This window comes from Lagenorhynchus albirostris, chromosome 11, assembly GCF_949774975.1.
Source record: "Lagenorhynchus albirostris chromosome 11, mLagAlb1.1, whole genome shotgun sequence".
Lineage (NCBI taxonomy): Eukaryota > Metazoa > Chordata > Mammalia > Artiodactyla > Delphinidae > Lagenorhynchus > Lagenorhynchus albirostris.
Genome location: NC_083105.1, coordinates 66392665 through 66409220, shown reverse-complemented (window position 1 = coordinate 66409220; position 16556 = coordinate 66392665). Strand labels below are relative to the sequence as shown.

At 32.9% G+C, this 16556-nt stretch overlaps 1 protein-coding gene across 1 annotated transcript in view; it reads left to right on the top strand.

Moving 5' to 3' along the window:
- The window catches only part of ARID2 (AT-rich interaction domain 2), a 170681-nt gene that overhangs the window by 91002 nt on the left and 63123 nt on the right, over positions 1-16556 (top strand). Inside the window, exons 5-10 of the mRNA XM_060166464.1 lie at positions 2319-2537; positions 6213-6280; positions 14959-15025; positions 15121-15371; positions 15702-15798; positions 15895-16104. Coding sequence (XP_060022447.1) covers positions 2319-2537; positions 6213-6280; positions 14959-15025; positions 15121-15371; positions 15702-15798; positions 15895-16104 — 912 coding nt within the window. The remainder of the gene's footprint in view (positions 1-2318; positions 2538-6212; positions 6281-14958; positions 15026-15120; positions 15372-15701; positions 15799-15894; positions 16105-16556) is intronic.

The following is a 16556-nucleotide window of genomic DNA, read 5'->3' as shown; positions in this document are numbered from 1 at the left end:
ATTGAGTCAAGAATGTTGAAAATTTCCGATCCCATTCACATTATAACATTGTAGCTATTTAATCATACCTCCTTGGGGATGGGAAGGGAGGCTCTTAAAATCTTGTAAGCATTTTCTCATATATTATCATAGGAATCTTTACCAAGCCTCATATAATTAGAGGACTTTTCATAATTATCATATTTATTCATCTTATTTTAATTGGAGATGACTTTTGGCAAAGTCATTCGCGTAAGGATGTATTGAATTGAGTATATGATGGCATCTGTTATTCTTCAGTAGCAAACAGAACAATTCCAAGATCATATTGAAAGCACATAAAGAAGACTGTGACAGATGTTGAATATAGGTTCCAATTTGTTTTCTATTGAAGAGATTTGCATGAAAATTTTGTGGAATCTAAAAACTTAATTATTGCTGAGACTTGGCATCTCATGATCAATTCCACTGTGCGGTATAGAAATATCAAAATCCCTAATTCACGGAAGTTATGTTACATTTTCCCCAGATATTTATGTTATTTATAAGAAATTTTACTTTTCAGGATTATAAAAAATGAACAACATATTATTGTTCAACCTTAAATATTATAAAGAATCGGTGTCTTATTCATTTATAAGTGTATTGTGATACTTCTTATTGGAGAAATTCCTAGAATATTTTAGAATTGAAGAGTTGTCTCAGATATCTACATTGGGAAATGAAGCAGTTTCTTACATGATTTTCTTCTGTGGCATGTTGTGACAATAGATTCCTACTTGCATTCCCTTTAGTGACATTTTAAAAAGATTGTTTTTCAAATCCATATTTTTCTGAAATGTTTCATCCAGCAGTTTTCTAACTCTTGTTTCTTGCCTTTTCTCATTAAACTAATTAGATCTTTAGGTGAAAAATGTACCAGGGGTATATGTCTCAGGACGTAGCTGCCAAGGCCTAAACTGCACCAATTAAGAGTCAGTATTTCTAGAAATATAACATTTTCTAATATGTATATATTATGAGTATAAAATATATTAGTGTTCTGTAATCCCATCTTCCCTACCTTCAAAGTTCTAAAAATGTTCTAATTCTCCTACATAAAATCTTAGTTAGGAAAAGATTTGTTAGGACACAAAAGCATGAACTGTAGAGGTAAAAATTTATAAATCACACTTCATCAAAATTAAAACTTCTCTTTCAAGACATTGTTAAGAAAATGAAAAGGTAAACCATTCACTATCTGGGAGAAAATATTTACAAAATAAATATTAGATAAGTGACTCATATTCAGAATATTTTAAACTGACAGTATTAAGTGCCGACAAGGATGTACAGCACCAGGAACTCTCTCATACATCGCTGGTGGAAAGACAGAATGTTACCACCACTTTGGAAAACAGTTTCACAGTTTCTTGCAAAGTTAAACATACACTTTGTATGACCCAGTAATCCAAGAGAAATGAAGAAATATGTCCGCACAAAGTCCTGTATGTGAATGTTTATAGCAACTGTATTCAGAAGTGCCAAAAACTGGACACAGTCCAAATGTCCTTCAACTAGGGAATGGATAAACAAATTATGTTACAGCCATACTATGGCAGTAAAAAGGAACCAACTATTGATACACACATCAAAATGGATACTAACCTCAAAAGCATTTTGCTAAATGAAATAAATCAGGCACAAAAAGATATATATTGTGTGATTCTGTTTAATTGGCATTTTGAAATAAAGTAGATCAGTGGTTGTTTATGGATAGAAGAGAGGATCAACTACAAAGGACCATAAAGAAACTTCTTTGGGGTGATAGAAATACTCTCTATCTCCATTGTGGTTGTGGTTAAAAGACTATCAAAACTCATAGAACTGTAGAACTAAAAAGCATGAATTTTACATATTATGTGGCAGCAAATCTGACCTAAACAAGTAATAATCCTCCCAAAATTGGGTAAAGAAGGTTGGCAGCGTGTTTAGAAACATGATATTGTTAAATATTTGAAAGGAACCAGCCTTTCTGGCTTATAGTATTTAAAAATTGGAATAAGTCCCTTGAAATACAAGAATAAAAAATGTAGACAAGGTAAATTAAAATAAAGATACAATAGTAATTTTGCAATGATATCCAACAGAATATCTACATTTTTTACATTTTTTATGTTTTAATACTTTTTGAGGAATGTAATTTTCACTTAAGTTTAGAAAGTTGAACTCTAAACTTCTACTCAGTTTATATTTTATAAAAGAAAACAAACTTCTGTCCTGTATTCAGAAGATATTAACCATAAAAGGTTTCTAATCCTTGATATACTTAACAGTGTTTTCGTTTTTGTCTTTGTTAGATTATCTGCGTCAAAGTTATGGGCTGTCTATGGACTTCAATTCGCCAAATGATTATAATAAATTGGTGCTTTCACTATTATCTGGACTCCCAAATGAAGTGGACTTTGCTATTAATGTATGCACTCTCCTATCAAATGAAAGCAAACATGTCATGCAACTTGAAAAAGACCCTAAAATCATCACTTTATTGCTTGCTAATGCCGGGGTGTTTGATGACAGTAAGTTTTAGCCTTAATGTTTTGTATAATCATTGTATTAAAGGTGTTATAGATTTTTTTTAAAGGTTTTTAAGGGGGAAAGTACTTTTTATTAGGTAATATACTAGCATTCTTTATTTCCTTTTGTTATATTAAATGTATTATTATTATTTTAATTTAATTAATTAATTTATTTATTTATGGCTGTGTTGGCTCTTCGTTTCTGTGCGAGAGCTTTCTCTAGTTGTGGCAAGCAGGGGCCTCTCTTCATCGCGGTGCGCGGGCCTCTCACTATCGCGGCCTCTCTTGTTGCGGAGCACAGGCTCCAGATGCGCAGGCTCAGTAATTGTGGCTCACGGGGCTAGTTGCTCCGCGGCATGTGGGATCTTCCCAGACCAGGGCTCGAACCCGTGTCCCCTGCATTGGCAGGCAGACTCTCAACCACTGCGCCACCAGGGAAGCCCGATATTAAATGTATTATTTAAAATAATGAATGTTTGGATTTTTTTTAATCTTATATATTTGAATAATAAAAACCTCACTAGAGCTTTTGAAATTAAAATGCTGTATTTTTCTTATAGTAAATGTGGGTTTGTTGATTTGAGAAAATTGTTTGATACAAAATTCTGATAGCGAAAAATAGGACCTGGAAGAAATTGTTTTCTGAAGTCTGTTTCTGCTGGTGTGTAGTTATAATTTTTAACTAAACAATTTAGGTCAATGAATTTGAAAATTTGCTGCATAAATAATCAAAATAAGAATGATCAAATATTTCATATTTTTTTACTCGTAGGATTTGTTATTTGTAGGTTTTTATAAATCACGTTCTTTGTTTTCTGTGTAATTATCTCAAATCTAGGTTACTTTTCAGACCAAATTGCTCAATTCTTTAATTGAGCAATTTGACTAGCAATCCCTAGTTTAATAGGGATTTAGAAAATATGTTTTAAAATTTTTTCCTGCTATAGTTTTTCTTTTTAAAATATTCTATGTCAGCTGAATGTTATTGACATAAAATTTTTTCTTGCTTCTCAACCCTCCTTCTACCCCAATACCATGTAACTTCTTTTGTCAGAAGTATATTCTATTAATGGATTAAGGTATTGATATATTTTGAAATTATCATATAGGAAACTATATAGAACAGTAGATATAGTCTGAGAATTTCATGTAATATTTCATAGGTTCATGAGTGTTTTTATGTTTAAACAGTGATGTGTTTGCAAATGAGTTCATTTTCCTGTAATTTAGGTCAGTAGTATAATTTTCAAACATACTTTTATTTGGGATTATCTAAGTAGGATTCCTTTGTTGTTGTTGTTGTTGCTGTTGTTGTTGTTGTTGTTGGCCATGCCGCACGGCTTGTGGGATCTTAGTTCCCTGACCAGGGATTGAACCAGTCCCTTAGTTCCCTGACCAGGGATTGAACCAGTCCCTCGGCAGTGAGAGCACGGAGTCCTAACCACTGGACCACCAGGGAATTTCCTAAGTAGGAGTCCTTACAATTTGACATGTACTTATTTTGTATGAAGACATTTTGAAATTAAACAAAAGTGAAAATGAGTTTCTTACCCTGCCAGAAACTATTCTTGGTTACTTGGAGGAGGAAAAAAGATTAGCACTTATCAGTTTGTATTGTAACTTTGAAGATCTAAATTTGGTAGATTTCCATCTCACTCTCATTTTCTTTGCTTCCTGATATTTCATTTTGATCTTTTAAAGACATTTTTCAGCATTTAATATAGAATGGTTTAAAATTGTTTCACATTTTTTTAGAAATCTTAAAATGAAGTTTTTAAAAATAGTAAATATTCTCAGACCAGAATAATTTTAGTGAATTCTTACCATTTAATCATTGAATAAGAATTACATTTGTATATATGATAAAAGTGAGCTTACCAGCTTTGATGCACTGAGGCATGACATTCTTTATACCCAGTTTATCTTCTTGCATTTTTTAGCATTTTTGTTTATCTCAGACTAAATTATTATGTAGAGTAGCAATCTAAAACATTAATAATTTAGCAAATGCTGTTTAACGGATGTTTCTTTTATTTCAACAGTTAGAAGTTTAGAGTTCCAGAGTACATAGGGACTTTATGAAGACTGTATACTTAAAACAGTGGTTTTACATTATGAAAATAATTCTTTTGAGTTTGAAGATTAAGGGTATATTTGATTATGGGCATATTTCATAAGGCTCTTGAGAGGTTTTGAATTTTTTTAGGGCATGAAATTTTAATTGAGAGAAAATGTAGATACCACTTTCTTTGAAGGTGTGTAATGTTTATACATATATGTATTTGAAGAAGTATAATAAAAATTCCATGTGACAAAAATTTAATTTTTCCATCTTATACTTCCATTCAGTATTCTTTTCCCAGAAGGTTTAGACTACTAAACCTTCTTTATAAGGTTTTCTTCAGGACAAACAAAATTTTGTCTCTTTAGTAGGGTGTGGACTTCATTTTTCTGATTCAGCTGCTACGTCTATATAAATTTGATGTTCTATGAAATTCTTCTTTAGGTCACTGTAGTTAAATTTATTTATTAAAAACTTCAAATCTGTTCTTTATATCATGTCCCCATGATCCTAATATCAATATAATGTTAAACTGTTTCCATTCTTCACCCTTATTAGTACTTTTTCAATGAATAGTCTTATTCTAACCTAAGTACTTTACAACTTTAACTCAATATTAAGTAAAAATATTAGATCTATACTTAAAGGCGTGATAAGACTGCAAACATTCATTAAATCTTTTACAACAGAAAATATATCCATATGTTATGCATGTCACAGCACATCCATTTAAGGAGATTTACTTTTGTTTTTTTAAAGAATTACATTCATAAAACTAGTTTTTCTGTTAAAAATTGCCAATACATAGTTTTCTCTCTGCATTTGAAAACCAATAGCTTTCATTACAGAATACAGATAATTACAGGTAGCTGATGAAAGTACCTACCTAATTTTTAAAGGTAGATGCCTATTGTGTCACAGCTTAGACATTTGTATTATACAACTTTACTGTCTGGTCCTGTAACTGACAAAATGAGTTAGCAACGCAGAGGAGAGAAAAGCGATATGTATCTATCTATATACCTTAACCTCTGTTGTCCGGAGGGGGCAGGGTGTTATTAAGAAGCTTTTGAACATAGATGGTTTGACTTTGCTCCTGATAACTTTATCAAGAAATACAAACAAGCTATAGCTGAGAATGTTTCCTAAAGGAGATTTCATTGTGGGAATTATTCCCAAAGAATGCCTTGTCCACTAATTGAATTACATAATTCTTTTTGAAATGACTATGAAGATTTAAAGTTATAACAGTTTGGCAATCTAATAGCAGTAGCATCAGTTTGACTTTTTAATATGTTTCTCTTCTACAAATGAAAACTAATGCAGAGTAACTATTACAGTACCCTCATTTTTTTCTTATTGTCTGTATAACTATTATGAAAGTGAGTTGTGTATTTTTAGATTGTAGTGACATCAACTTTCTTTAAATTCTATAATTTAAAAAAACAGTATTTCAAAAGAAATTATCATGACTTTCTATCATTTATTATGAAACAGTTTTTAATGAACAAGGTATCCTAAAATGTAGTTTTACTGTTTTTCCAAACCTACCTATTAAGGAACTAAGTGAAAGAAATAATTTCATTTTACTGAATACACTATTATTCTTTTAGCTTTAGGATCCTTTTCTACTGTATTTGGAGAAGAATGGAAGGAGAAGACTGATAGAGATTTTGTTAAGGTAATTCACGTAAAGTAAAATGTTGAACCACTGAATTACATGTAGCCAAGGGCCAAGGGTCAATGGTTGCTTATTTTATATACAAATTGTGATTAACATGAGTAAAAAATTGTTTAGAATAGCTAATAAACAGAAGTAAAGTTTTTAGTTATCATACATAGATTTCTGAGAATGATAAATCTGTAATAAAAGCAGTAAATCAAAGGATACCCAGACTGTGAGTAGCAGTCCTGGTAATTTCCTTAGGATTCTTTTTCAGTTCACTTAATCACTCTTCAGCTGTGTCTAATATGCCACTTGATTTGTTTGTTAAGTTTTATTATAGTGACTGTGTTTTAATTTCTAGAAATTCTCATTGTATTTTTTCAAATTTTCCCTTTTTGATCTTCTCCTTTTATAATTTTTAAAATATATATTTAAAATATCTTTATTAATATATTAAATTATATATTAAATATATGATATATAAACATGAATATATCATATATTTTATATGTAAAATATAAATGAAAGCTTAAAGATATGTACATATACACATACCTGATAATGCTAATGTCTAAGCCTCCTGCAACTCTAATTCTGCTGATTCTGACTTGGTGGATTATTCCTTTGTGTTTTATAATGTTGGTTTATAAATGTCAGCAGATTTCTTTCTGTAGAATTTTTGTACAGATTGGTTGGAGAGTATTTCTTCACTTCTGTGTTGCTTTTGCCAGTCACTTGAAAGGAAATACTGATCAGAATGACTTTATATTAATTTTTTTATTGGAGATTTTTCTGATTACTCTGATGGTAAAAACAAATCCATGGGAGATGTGGAGCAGTCTAGTGGTGAACATATCATGGATTGTTTTTAACTGAAAGCTCATGCAGAGACAGTCAATCCCTTTTGTCTCCCTTTCTTAGGGTATTAAACCTTCAAATTTCCCACCATGATACGGAATTGCATTTTTAATTCCCAGTTTTACAAGCTCACCAAAGTTTTATATTCTGTCCTTACCCCACCCACTAAAAGCCAAGTCTCTTGATTGTAGTTAAGCAGGTAATTTCTATAACTCCAGAAAACTGGTGAGTAAAATGTAAGATGCACAAAAAAGTACACTAAAGTAACACATGCAGTCACAATGGGGAATGTGTTTGTCAGTATAGTCACTAATCACATGAAATCAAGAAGACACCAGTATGTTGAAGATGAATAGATGATCACCTCTGTTTTCATTAATTTCTGCTATTTATATTTTATTCTCATACTGTATTCTTTGGGTTTAAGTTTCTTCACTTTTTCTAATTTCTTGAGCTGGTGCTTACAGTTACTGATTTTTAAAATTTTTTTTCTAATATATACATTTGAAGCCATAAAATTCCATCCAAGCACATATTTAACTTTATACTTCCAATTTTGATATTTCATGTTTTTATTATAACTCATTTAAAAATATCTTCATATTTCCATTATGATTTTCTCTCTGAAACATAGATTATTTAGAAGGGAATTTTCTTAATTTCCAAAAACATGAAAAATTTTCTAGTTTCCTTTTCTTAATATCTAACTGTATTTCAGTATGTTCAGAGAAACATACTCTGTATAATTTTAAACCTTTGAAATGTTTTCACCCTTTATTTGGTAGCTTAGCATTGATCAGATTTTATAAGCACTCCATGTGTATTTGAAAATAACATACACAGGCATATCTTGCTTTATTGCCCTTCACTTTATTGTGCTTTGCAGATACATTTTTACAACTTTAAGGTTTGTGGCAACCTTGCGATGAGCAAGTTTATCAGTGCCATTTTTCCAACAGCATTTGCTCATTTCATGTCTCTGTGTCCCATTTTGGTAATTCTCAATATTTCAAACTTTTTCATTATTATTTTATTATTATTATATTTGTTTTGGTCATCTGTGATCAGTGATCTTTGATTTTACTACTGTGACTCACTGAAGGTTCAGATGATGGTTAACATTTTTTTAGCAATAAAGTATTTCCTATTCAAGGTATGTACACTGTTTTTTTAGGCATAACGCTGTTGCACACTTCATAGACTACAGTGTAGTATAAACATAACTTTTATATGCACTGAGAAACCAAATTTGTGCTGACTCACTTTATTACGATGTTCATTTTATTGCGATGGTCTGGAACTGAGTCTGCAATATCTTCAAGGTATGCCTGTATTCTGAAGTTGTTGGGTGTAAGTTTCTATATATGTCAGTTAAGCCAACACAGTTAATCATTTTTTGGTTTGTTTTTGTTTTTTTTTTGCGGTACGCGGGCCTCTCACTGCTGTGGCCTCCCCCGCCTCGGAGCACAGGCTCCGGACGCGCATGCTCAGCGGCCATGGCCCACGGGCCCAGCCGCTCCACGGCACGTGGGATCCTCCCGGACCGGGGCACGAACCCGCGCCCCCTGCACCGGCAGGCAGACTCTCAACCACTGCGCTACCAGGGAAGCCCCAGTTAATCATTTTCTAAAAAATTTTTTATTGGAGTATAGTTGATATACAATGTTTTGTTAGTGTCAGCTATACAGCAAAATGAATCTTTTATACATATACATATATCCATTCTTTTTTAGATTTTTTTCCCATATAGGTTATTACAGAATATTGAGTAGAGTTCTCTGTGCTATTCAGTAGGTCCTTTTTAGTTATCTATTTTATATATAATAGTGTGTATATGTTAATCCCAATCTCCTAATTTATACCCCCCCCGCTTTTGATTTTGGTAACCATAAGCTTGTTTTCTACATCTGTGACTCTTTCTGTTTCGTAAATAAGTTTGTTTGTACCGTTTTTTTTAGATACCACATATAAGCAACATCATATGATATTTATCTTTCTTTGTCTGACTTATTTCACTTAGTATTATGATCTCTAGGTCCATCATGTTGCTGCAAATGGCATTATTTCGTTCTTTTTTATGGCTGAGTAATATTACATTATATATATGTACCACATTTTCTTTATCCATTCCTCTGTCGATGGTCATTTAGGTTGCTTTCATGTCTTGGCTATCGTAAATACTGCTGCAGTGAACACTGGGGTGCATGTATCTTTTCAAATTATAGCAACACACTTAATCATGATACTTAATAGTTCCACGTCAGTACTGGCTCTTTGTTTTCTTTTTTAATTGGGGTATAGTTGTTTTACAGTGTTGTGTTAGTTCCTACTGTACAGCGAAGTGAAGTTAGAGTTCCTTGTGCTATACAGCAGGTTCTTATTAGTTATCTATTTTATACATATTAGTGTATATATGTCAATCCCAATCTCCCAGTTCATCTCCCTTCCCCCCTCCCCCGCTTTCCCCACTTGGTGTCCATACATTTGTTCTCTACATCTGTGTCTCTATTTCTGCCTTGCAAACTGACTGTCATACAGAGTGAAGTAAGTCAGAAAGAGAAAAACAAATATCTCATATTAACGCATATATGTGGAATCTAGAAAAACGATACAGATGAACCAGTTCGCAAGTACTGGCTTTTTCAGCTGTTTATTTCTTCATTTATGAAGAGACATATGTTAAAAGCACCCAGTTTGATCGAGGATGTGTTTCTTTCAGCTTATAGTTCTATAATAATTGTGTTTTTATATTTTGAGAATGGGCTATTTAGTGCACACAGGTATAGTTGTTACATCTTTCTGGTTAATTGAACATATTATAAAGTGTCCTTGTTACCTTTAAGTCTCCTTTATCCTTTTTTTTTGGTCTGATATCAATATAACTATATCAGCTTCCATTTGGTTGGTGTTTATATAGTTCATATTTTTATTTTTATTGATTTCTTTTTTTTGTGGTACGCGGGCCTCTCACTGTTGTGGCCTCTCCCATTGCGGAGCACAGGCTCCGGACGCACAGGCTCAGTGGCCATGGCTCATGGGCCCAGCCGCTCTGCGGCATGTGGGATCTTCCCAGACTGGGGCACAAACCCATGGCCCCTGCATCGGCAGGCAGACTCTCAACCACTGCACCACCAGGGAAGCCCTATATAGTTCATATTTTACTTTCAGTCTTTTTTATCCTTATAGATGAATTTTTTTTGGTAAATAACATATATTTCAGTTTTTTTTCCCCGTGTGAAAAACTTTGGGGTTTTTTTTTGTTTTTGTTTTGTTTCGTTTTTGCGGTACGCGGACCTCTCACTGTTGTGGCCTCTCCCGTTGCAGAGCGCAGGCTCAGCAGCCACGGCTCACGGGTCCAGCCGCTCCGCGGCATGTGGGATCTTCCCAGACCGGGGCACGAACCCGTGTCCCCTGCATTGGCAGGCGGACTCTCAACCACTGCGCCACCAGGGAAGCCCAAAATTTTGTTTTTAAATTAGTGCATTTATTCCATTTACATTAAGTGTAATTTTGATACAGTTATGTTTAAATTTACCATGCTCTGAATTGGTTTCTATATGTCCTGCCTGTTCGGGTTTGTTTTCTTTCCTTCTCCTTTCTTACCTTTTTTGAATTGATTTGACTGAGTATTGTTTATTAGTCAGTTTTCTGCCCACTTAGTTTTTACATATACTTTTTCTGTTTTCTCATTAGAGATTATATTTTAATCCTTACTAGTTTAATAAGTTAGCACTTTTACCTCTTCTTAGATAATTGCAGGGACAATAGAACAACTCCATCTCTGTTTTCTTATTTTTTGATTTATATACTACTTTTGTTGTGCATTATTCCATTTTTGTCAGAGAACATATTCTATATGACTTCAATCTTTTTTAAACTTATCAAGACTTGTTTTATGGCTTAGCATATGGTCTTTCTGGTGAATGTTTTATGCACGCTTGAAAAGAATGTTTGTTGTACTATTGTTGGGTATAATATTTGTTGATAACAATTAAATCGATATCATTGACAGTGTTGTTCAAGATTTCTGTATCATTAATGCTTTTCTATATAATTGTTCTATGATTTCTTAAGAGATGAGTGTTGGAATTATCAACTATAATTATGAATGTCTGTATTCCCTATCAGTTCTGTCAGTTTTTGCTTCATGTGTTTTGAACCTCAATTATTAGTGGCATGTACATTTAGGATTATTATATTTTCTTGATGATTTTATTTGTCATTATGAATTATTCTCCCTGACCTCTGGTAATTTCCCTTATCCTGAAGTCTCTTGTCTGATATTATTTATCAACACCAGCATTTTTATGGTTAATGTTTTCATCATATATCTTTTTCTATCACTGTGCTTTTCATCTGTAGTTTTATATATAGTGTTTCTTATAGATGGCTTATAGTTGAGGCTTTCTTCTCCTGCTTCCTACAGTGTGCCTTTCAGTGTACAATTTCTTCCTTTTCATCAATGCATTCAGACCATTTATACTTTATGAACATTTTAAAGGTAACATTTCATTTTCGTGTTGTTTGCCTTATTACTGACAATAAGTTAGTTTTATTCTTATTGTTCTTCCTTTTGTGATATGTTGTATCTGACTGCTTTTAAGGTGTTCTCTTTGTCATTGATATTTTTAATGTGCCTTGTTGTGGTTTTTATATTTATTTAGTTTTGTTTTGCTTGAGGTTTATTTAGCTTCTTCGTTTGGTATTTTTCATGAAATTTGGGAAGTTTTTGTCAGTTATTTCTTCAAAAATTTTTTGTTTCCCCTCCTGCTTTTCTGGAACTGTTCTGCAGGCCACTGTGGCTCTGTTCATTGTTTTTAGACCTTTTTGTTTTCTGTGTACTTCATTGTGAATAGTTTCTATTGTTATGTCTTTATTTTCTCTTTTCCAATTAAGCCCATCTAGTCATATTTTTTTATTTCAGATATTATGTTTTTCAGCTCTAGAAATTCCATTTGATTCTCTTCTATATTGTCCCACATTCATCTTAGTTATGTTCATATTTTCCTTTAAATCCTTCAACATATTTAATAATAGTTGTTTTAATGTTCTTGTCTGCTAGTGTCACTATTTTTATTGTTTCTGGGTCTTTTTTTGTTGAAACTGAGTTTTGCCTTAGTTATGAGTCATGTTTCCCACTTCCTTTGTACATCTAGTAATTTTTTACTAGATACAGGTATTGGGACTGTTACATTATTTAGTGTCTGTTTTTTGGTGTCTTCCAAGAATGTTGCACATTGTTCTGGCTTGCTTTTAACTAATATATGGATAGTTGTTTTTAAGTTTTGTTATGACGAATACAGGACTAGTTTATCTTTATTCCTAAGGTATGGTCATTTTTGGACCTGAATTAGCTGGGTGTATATACATATATGTATAGAGAGAGAGAGAGAAAATATACATATATATATATATATATATATATATAATGTCTTCTCAGTTTAGTAATTGCTATGACCTCTTGGGTTTATTATCTCTGTATCGTTGTCTAGAAAGAGTGTTTATGTAAAGATACGAGGCAGTCACTGAGCTCACCTCATTTGCTTCCCATGTTTCAGTGATTACAGTTTTGCATTACTCTTGCCCAGTCTGTGAAAACAATTGTTTTATATATATTGGTTTATGATGAGATGACTACTGCAGTACTGTTACGGCCTGAGCAAAATTTTCTTCCAAGCATTTTTCATAGATTTTAATTTTATATATATTTTTACCCATAAGACTTTTTTTTAGTATTTTATTTATTCAGCATTTATTTTGATTTAAATCACATCTACCTTTTCATGCATTTTTTTCCCAGTGCAGGTTTGAAGATATTTTTCTCAGTTTTCATTTGTCAGAAAATGTCTTTATTTCAGTTTTATTCTTTTTTGTGTGTGTGTGTGGCACGTGGGCCTCCCACCTCTGCAGCCTCTCCCGTCGCGGAGCACAGGCTCCGGACGCGCAGGCCCAGTGGCCATGGCCCATGGGCCCGGCCGCTCCGCGGCATGTGGGATCCTCCCGGACCAGGGCACGAACCCGCGTCCCCCACACCGGCAGGCGGACTCCCAACCACTGCGCCACCAGGGAAGCCCTTTCAGTTTTATTCTTGAAGAGCAATTTCACTGTGTAAAGATTCTACTTTGGCAGATATTTTCTTCCATCACTTTGAAAATATCCCATTGTCCTCTGGCTTCCATTATTTCTTTTACAAAGTTTCTTGTAATTTTAGTTGTCTTTTTCAAGGTTATCTGTCCCTTTTTCCACCTTTGCATTTAAGATTTTTGTCTTTGCTTTTCAGGAATTTTATTATCATGCTCCTACACATTTTATTTATCTTTTCTTGGAGTTTGGAGTGCTTCTTAAATCTATGGTGTGGCATCTTTCAATTGATTTAGAAAATTCTCGACCCTGTCTTTTCAAATATTGTTTTTGCCCATTCTTTCTGTCTTTCCTCAGGAACTACAATTAATTTTATGTTAGAACTTTTCACTGTATGTGTCTTGAATGCTTTTATTCTGTTCATCCTTTTGTCTCCTTATGCTTCTAACTTGGTATTTTTTTCTGCCATCTCTTCCAATCACTAATTCTTCCTTGAGTTGACTCTAATTCTTTGTTAAATCTGTCCATTGAGTTCTTATTTTCAGTTCTAGAATTTCTATTTAGCTATTTCTTATAGTTTCTACTTACATGCCAAACTTTTCGATTTTATCTTCTATTTCTTTGTTTATTTTCCATGATCATTTAAAATTCCACTCTGATATCTTTATTATTTGAAAATCCTGTGGCCCTTTTTTCTTGGTTATTGAATATTGTCTTATTCCTTCATATGCCTAGTTCTTTTTTATTGTTACCAAACATTTTTTATCATGAGTTTTTTTGCAGTGAGTCATTCTGGTGGTGGACTTTTTCTCAGATCAGTAACTTTAAATGCAAAGGAACTTTAATTCCCAAAACTAAAATACAATCATTTAGAAAATACATCAGAATGTTTAGAAATAAACAGTGAACTAATGGCCCATGTGCTTCTTCATTCGTAGGGAAGTAACAAGATAAAATGGCATAGAAAAGTTAAAATTAAAGTTCATTTTGTATAGACATATTAATATATAGGCAATTGTTTCTTAGCCTGAAAAATATTAAGCAGTGGATTTCGACTGATTTCCTCTGTCTTACGGGTCAAAAAACAGTTTGTTGGTATGGAATACTGGAAAGGAAACCTAAATATCTGGGTTACAAATTTGTGAACACAAATACTTCACCACTTGCTGTTTGATTTTCTTCTAGATGTAGATTTACTCAGTAGCAAGCCAGCTATGTCTCAGGAGTCTGTAAATAGGAATACTGTGACTGTATGCAGTTTACTAATGGGATTAATGACTATCATAATTTTTAAGTACTGATGAGCATAAACACTATTTCTAGATATTTTCCATAGCTATAAAGTGATCTGAAAATATCTGATTCATATCGGTGACAGTGTCAGAGGTTCTGCTATTACTACTGTGGTTCGTTTTCTAACATTCAGAGTTGAAGAAAATGCTAAGGAAATGCTAAATTTTAGTTAGAGGTTAATGAACATGAAGATGTCATTTTTTTCTCCTCATTCATGTTCATAGATGCCCTGTATTTTTCACAGACCTTTTAGGGATCTGTGGGCCCTAGGCCAAACTGACACCTTTGAACTATAGAAAAATCTAGCATTTGTGTCAAAGAACTAAGTACATAGAATACAATGATATCTACTTGAACTAAAAATAGTAGAACTATTATAGTTTTAGTATGTGTGACTATTTTTAAAGTAATAGAAGTTATTTCAAATTGTCAGAACTAAGTGTAATAATTTCTCATTACAGTTTTGGAAAGACATTGTTGATGATAATGAAGTACGTGACCTCATTTCTGACAGAAACAAGTCTCATGGTAAGTCAATGAGAAAATATTTTAAATAACTTTGAAATATCAATAATAATAAGTGAAATATCAGTTTAAGTAAAATATGTTTTCTTCTCTTGTAGAAGGTACATCAGGAGAATGGATTTGGGAATCTTTATTTCATCCACCTCGAAAGCTGGGCATTAATGATATTGAAGGACAACGGGTACTTCAGATTGCAGTGATTTTGCGAAATCTTTCCTTTGAGGAGGGCAATGTTAAGCTCTTGGCAGCTAATCGTACCTGTCTCCGTTTCCTATTACTTTCTGCACATAGTCATTTTATTTCTCTAAGGCAATTAGGCCTTGACACATTAGGAAATATTGCAGCTGAGGTAAGCATGTGACAGTAGCTTAAAACAGTTTTTATAGTTAGCACAATATTTACTTTAAAATTTTAGGATGTGGGATTGTTATATTTGCCATAATTATAGAATATTAAATGCTTACATATAGTTTTTGCCTAAAGGTATTACACACTTTTGTGGAAAAAGAGAAATATTTGAAATGATGCTCCAGATTCATTGATGGCTATTCTCACAGTAATTACATTTTTTAAAGTTACGTAACATTGTTCGGCTCATTTTTATTAAATTTGAAATATACATTTGGATCTAAATTGGAAGAAGCCTACGTAAACAGTAGTGTCCTTTTTTTTTTTCCAGCTTTTATTGGATCCTGTTGATTTCAAAACTACTCATCTGATGTTTCATACTGTTACAAAATGCCTGATGTCAAGGGATAGATTTTTAAAGATGAGGGGTAAGCGCTCACTTAAGTTTCTCATTGTCTAAAGTACACAAGCTTTTTATCATCTTTTAAAAGACAAATACATGTTTGTGTGTGTATGCTTTTCAGGCATGGAAATTTTGGGAAATCTTTGCAAAGCAGAGGATAATGGTGTTTTGATTTGTGAATATGTCGATCAGGACTCATACAGAGAGATCATTTGTCATCTCACTTTACCTGATGTGCTGCTCGTAATCTCAACACTTGAGGTGCTATATATGCTCACAGAAATGGGAGATGTAGCTTGCACAAAAATTGCAAAAGTAGAAAAGAGCATAGGTAAGACTAAACCACAAAAAGCATTTAAGTTATTTTCTTTATTAAGGAAAAAATATTTAATGTGGTTGCTGTAAAAAATCACAATTGATATTTGGGGTTTACTGTTTATTTTGAGGAGTCATTACCCTTTCAGACACGCTTGTTTGTGTTATTCTTTCTGTCTATTTTAGATAAGCAAGAAACTTCTATTATGTGTAAACCAGGATGCATGTGGCTATCAGTAATCTTTACTTCTTCTCTTTATTTCTATTACTATATATTAAATTTGAAATCAACAAGATGGCTATGTCTGACTCTGGGGGGCAGGTCCATCTGTTTCAAGTGGTCAGCTGCTACTATTAAGCAACTAAAGCTGAGTGGAACAAGCTTCCTTCTCTTCCTAGAAATGCTAGTAGTGGTATTATCTTCAAAATCATTGAACTCACCTTCAATGAGTTCAATGGGTTGTCAGT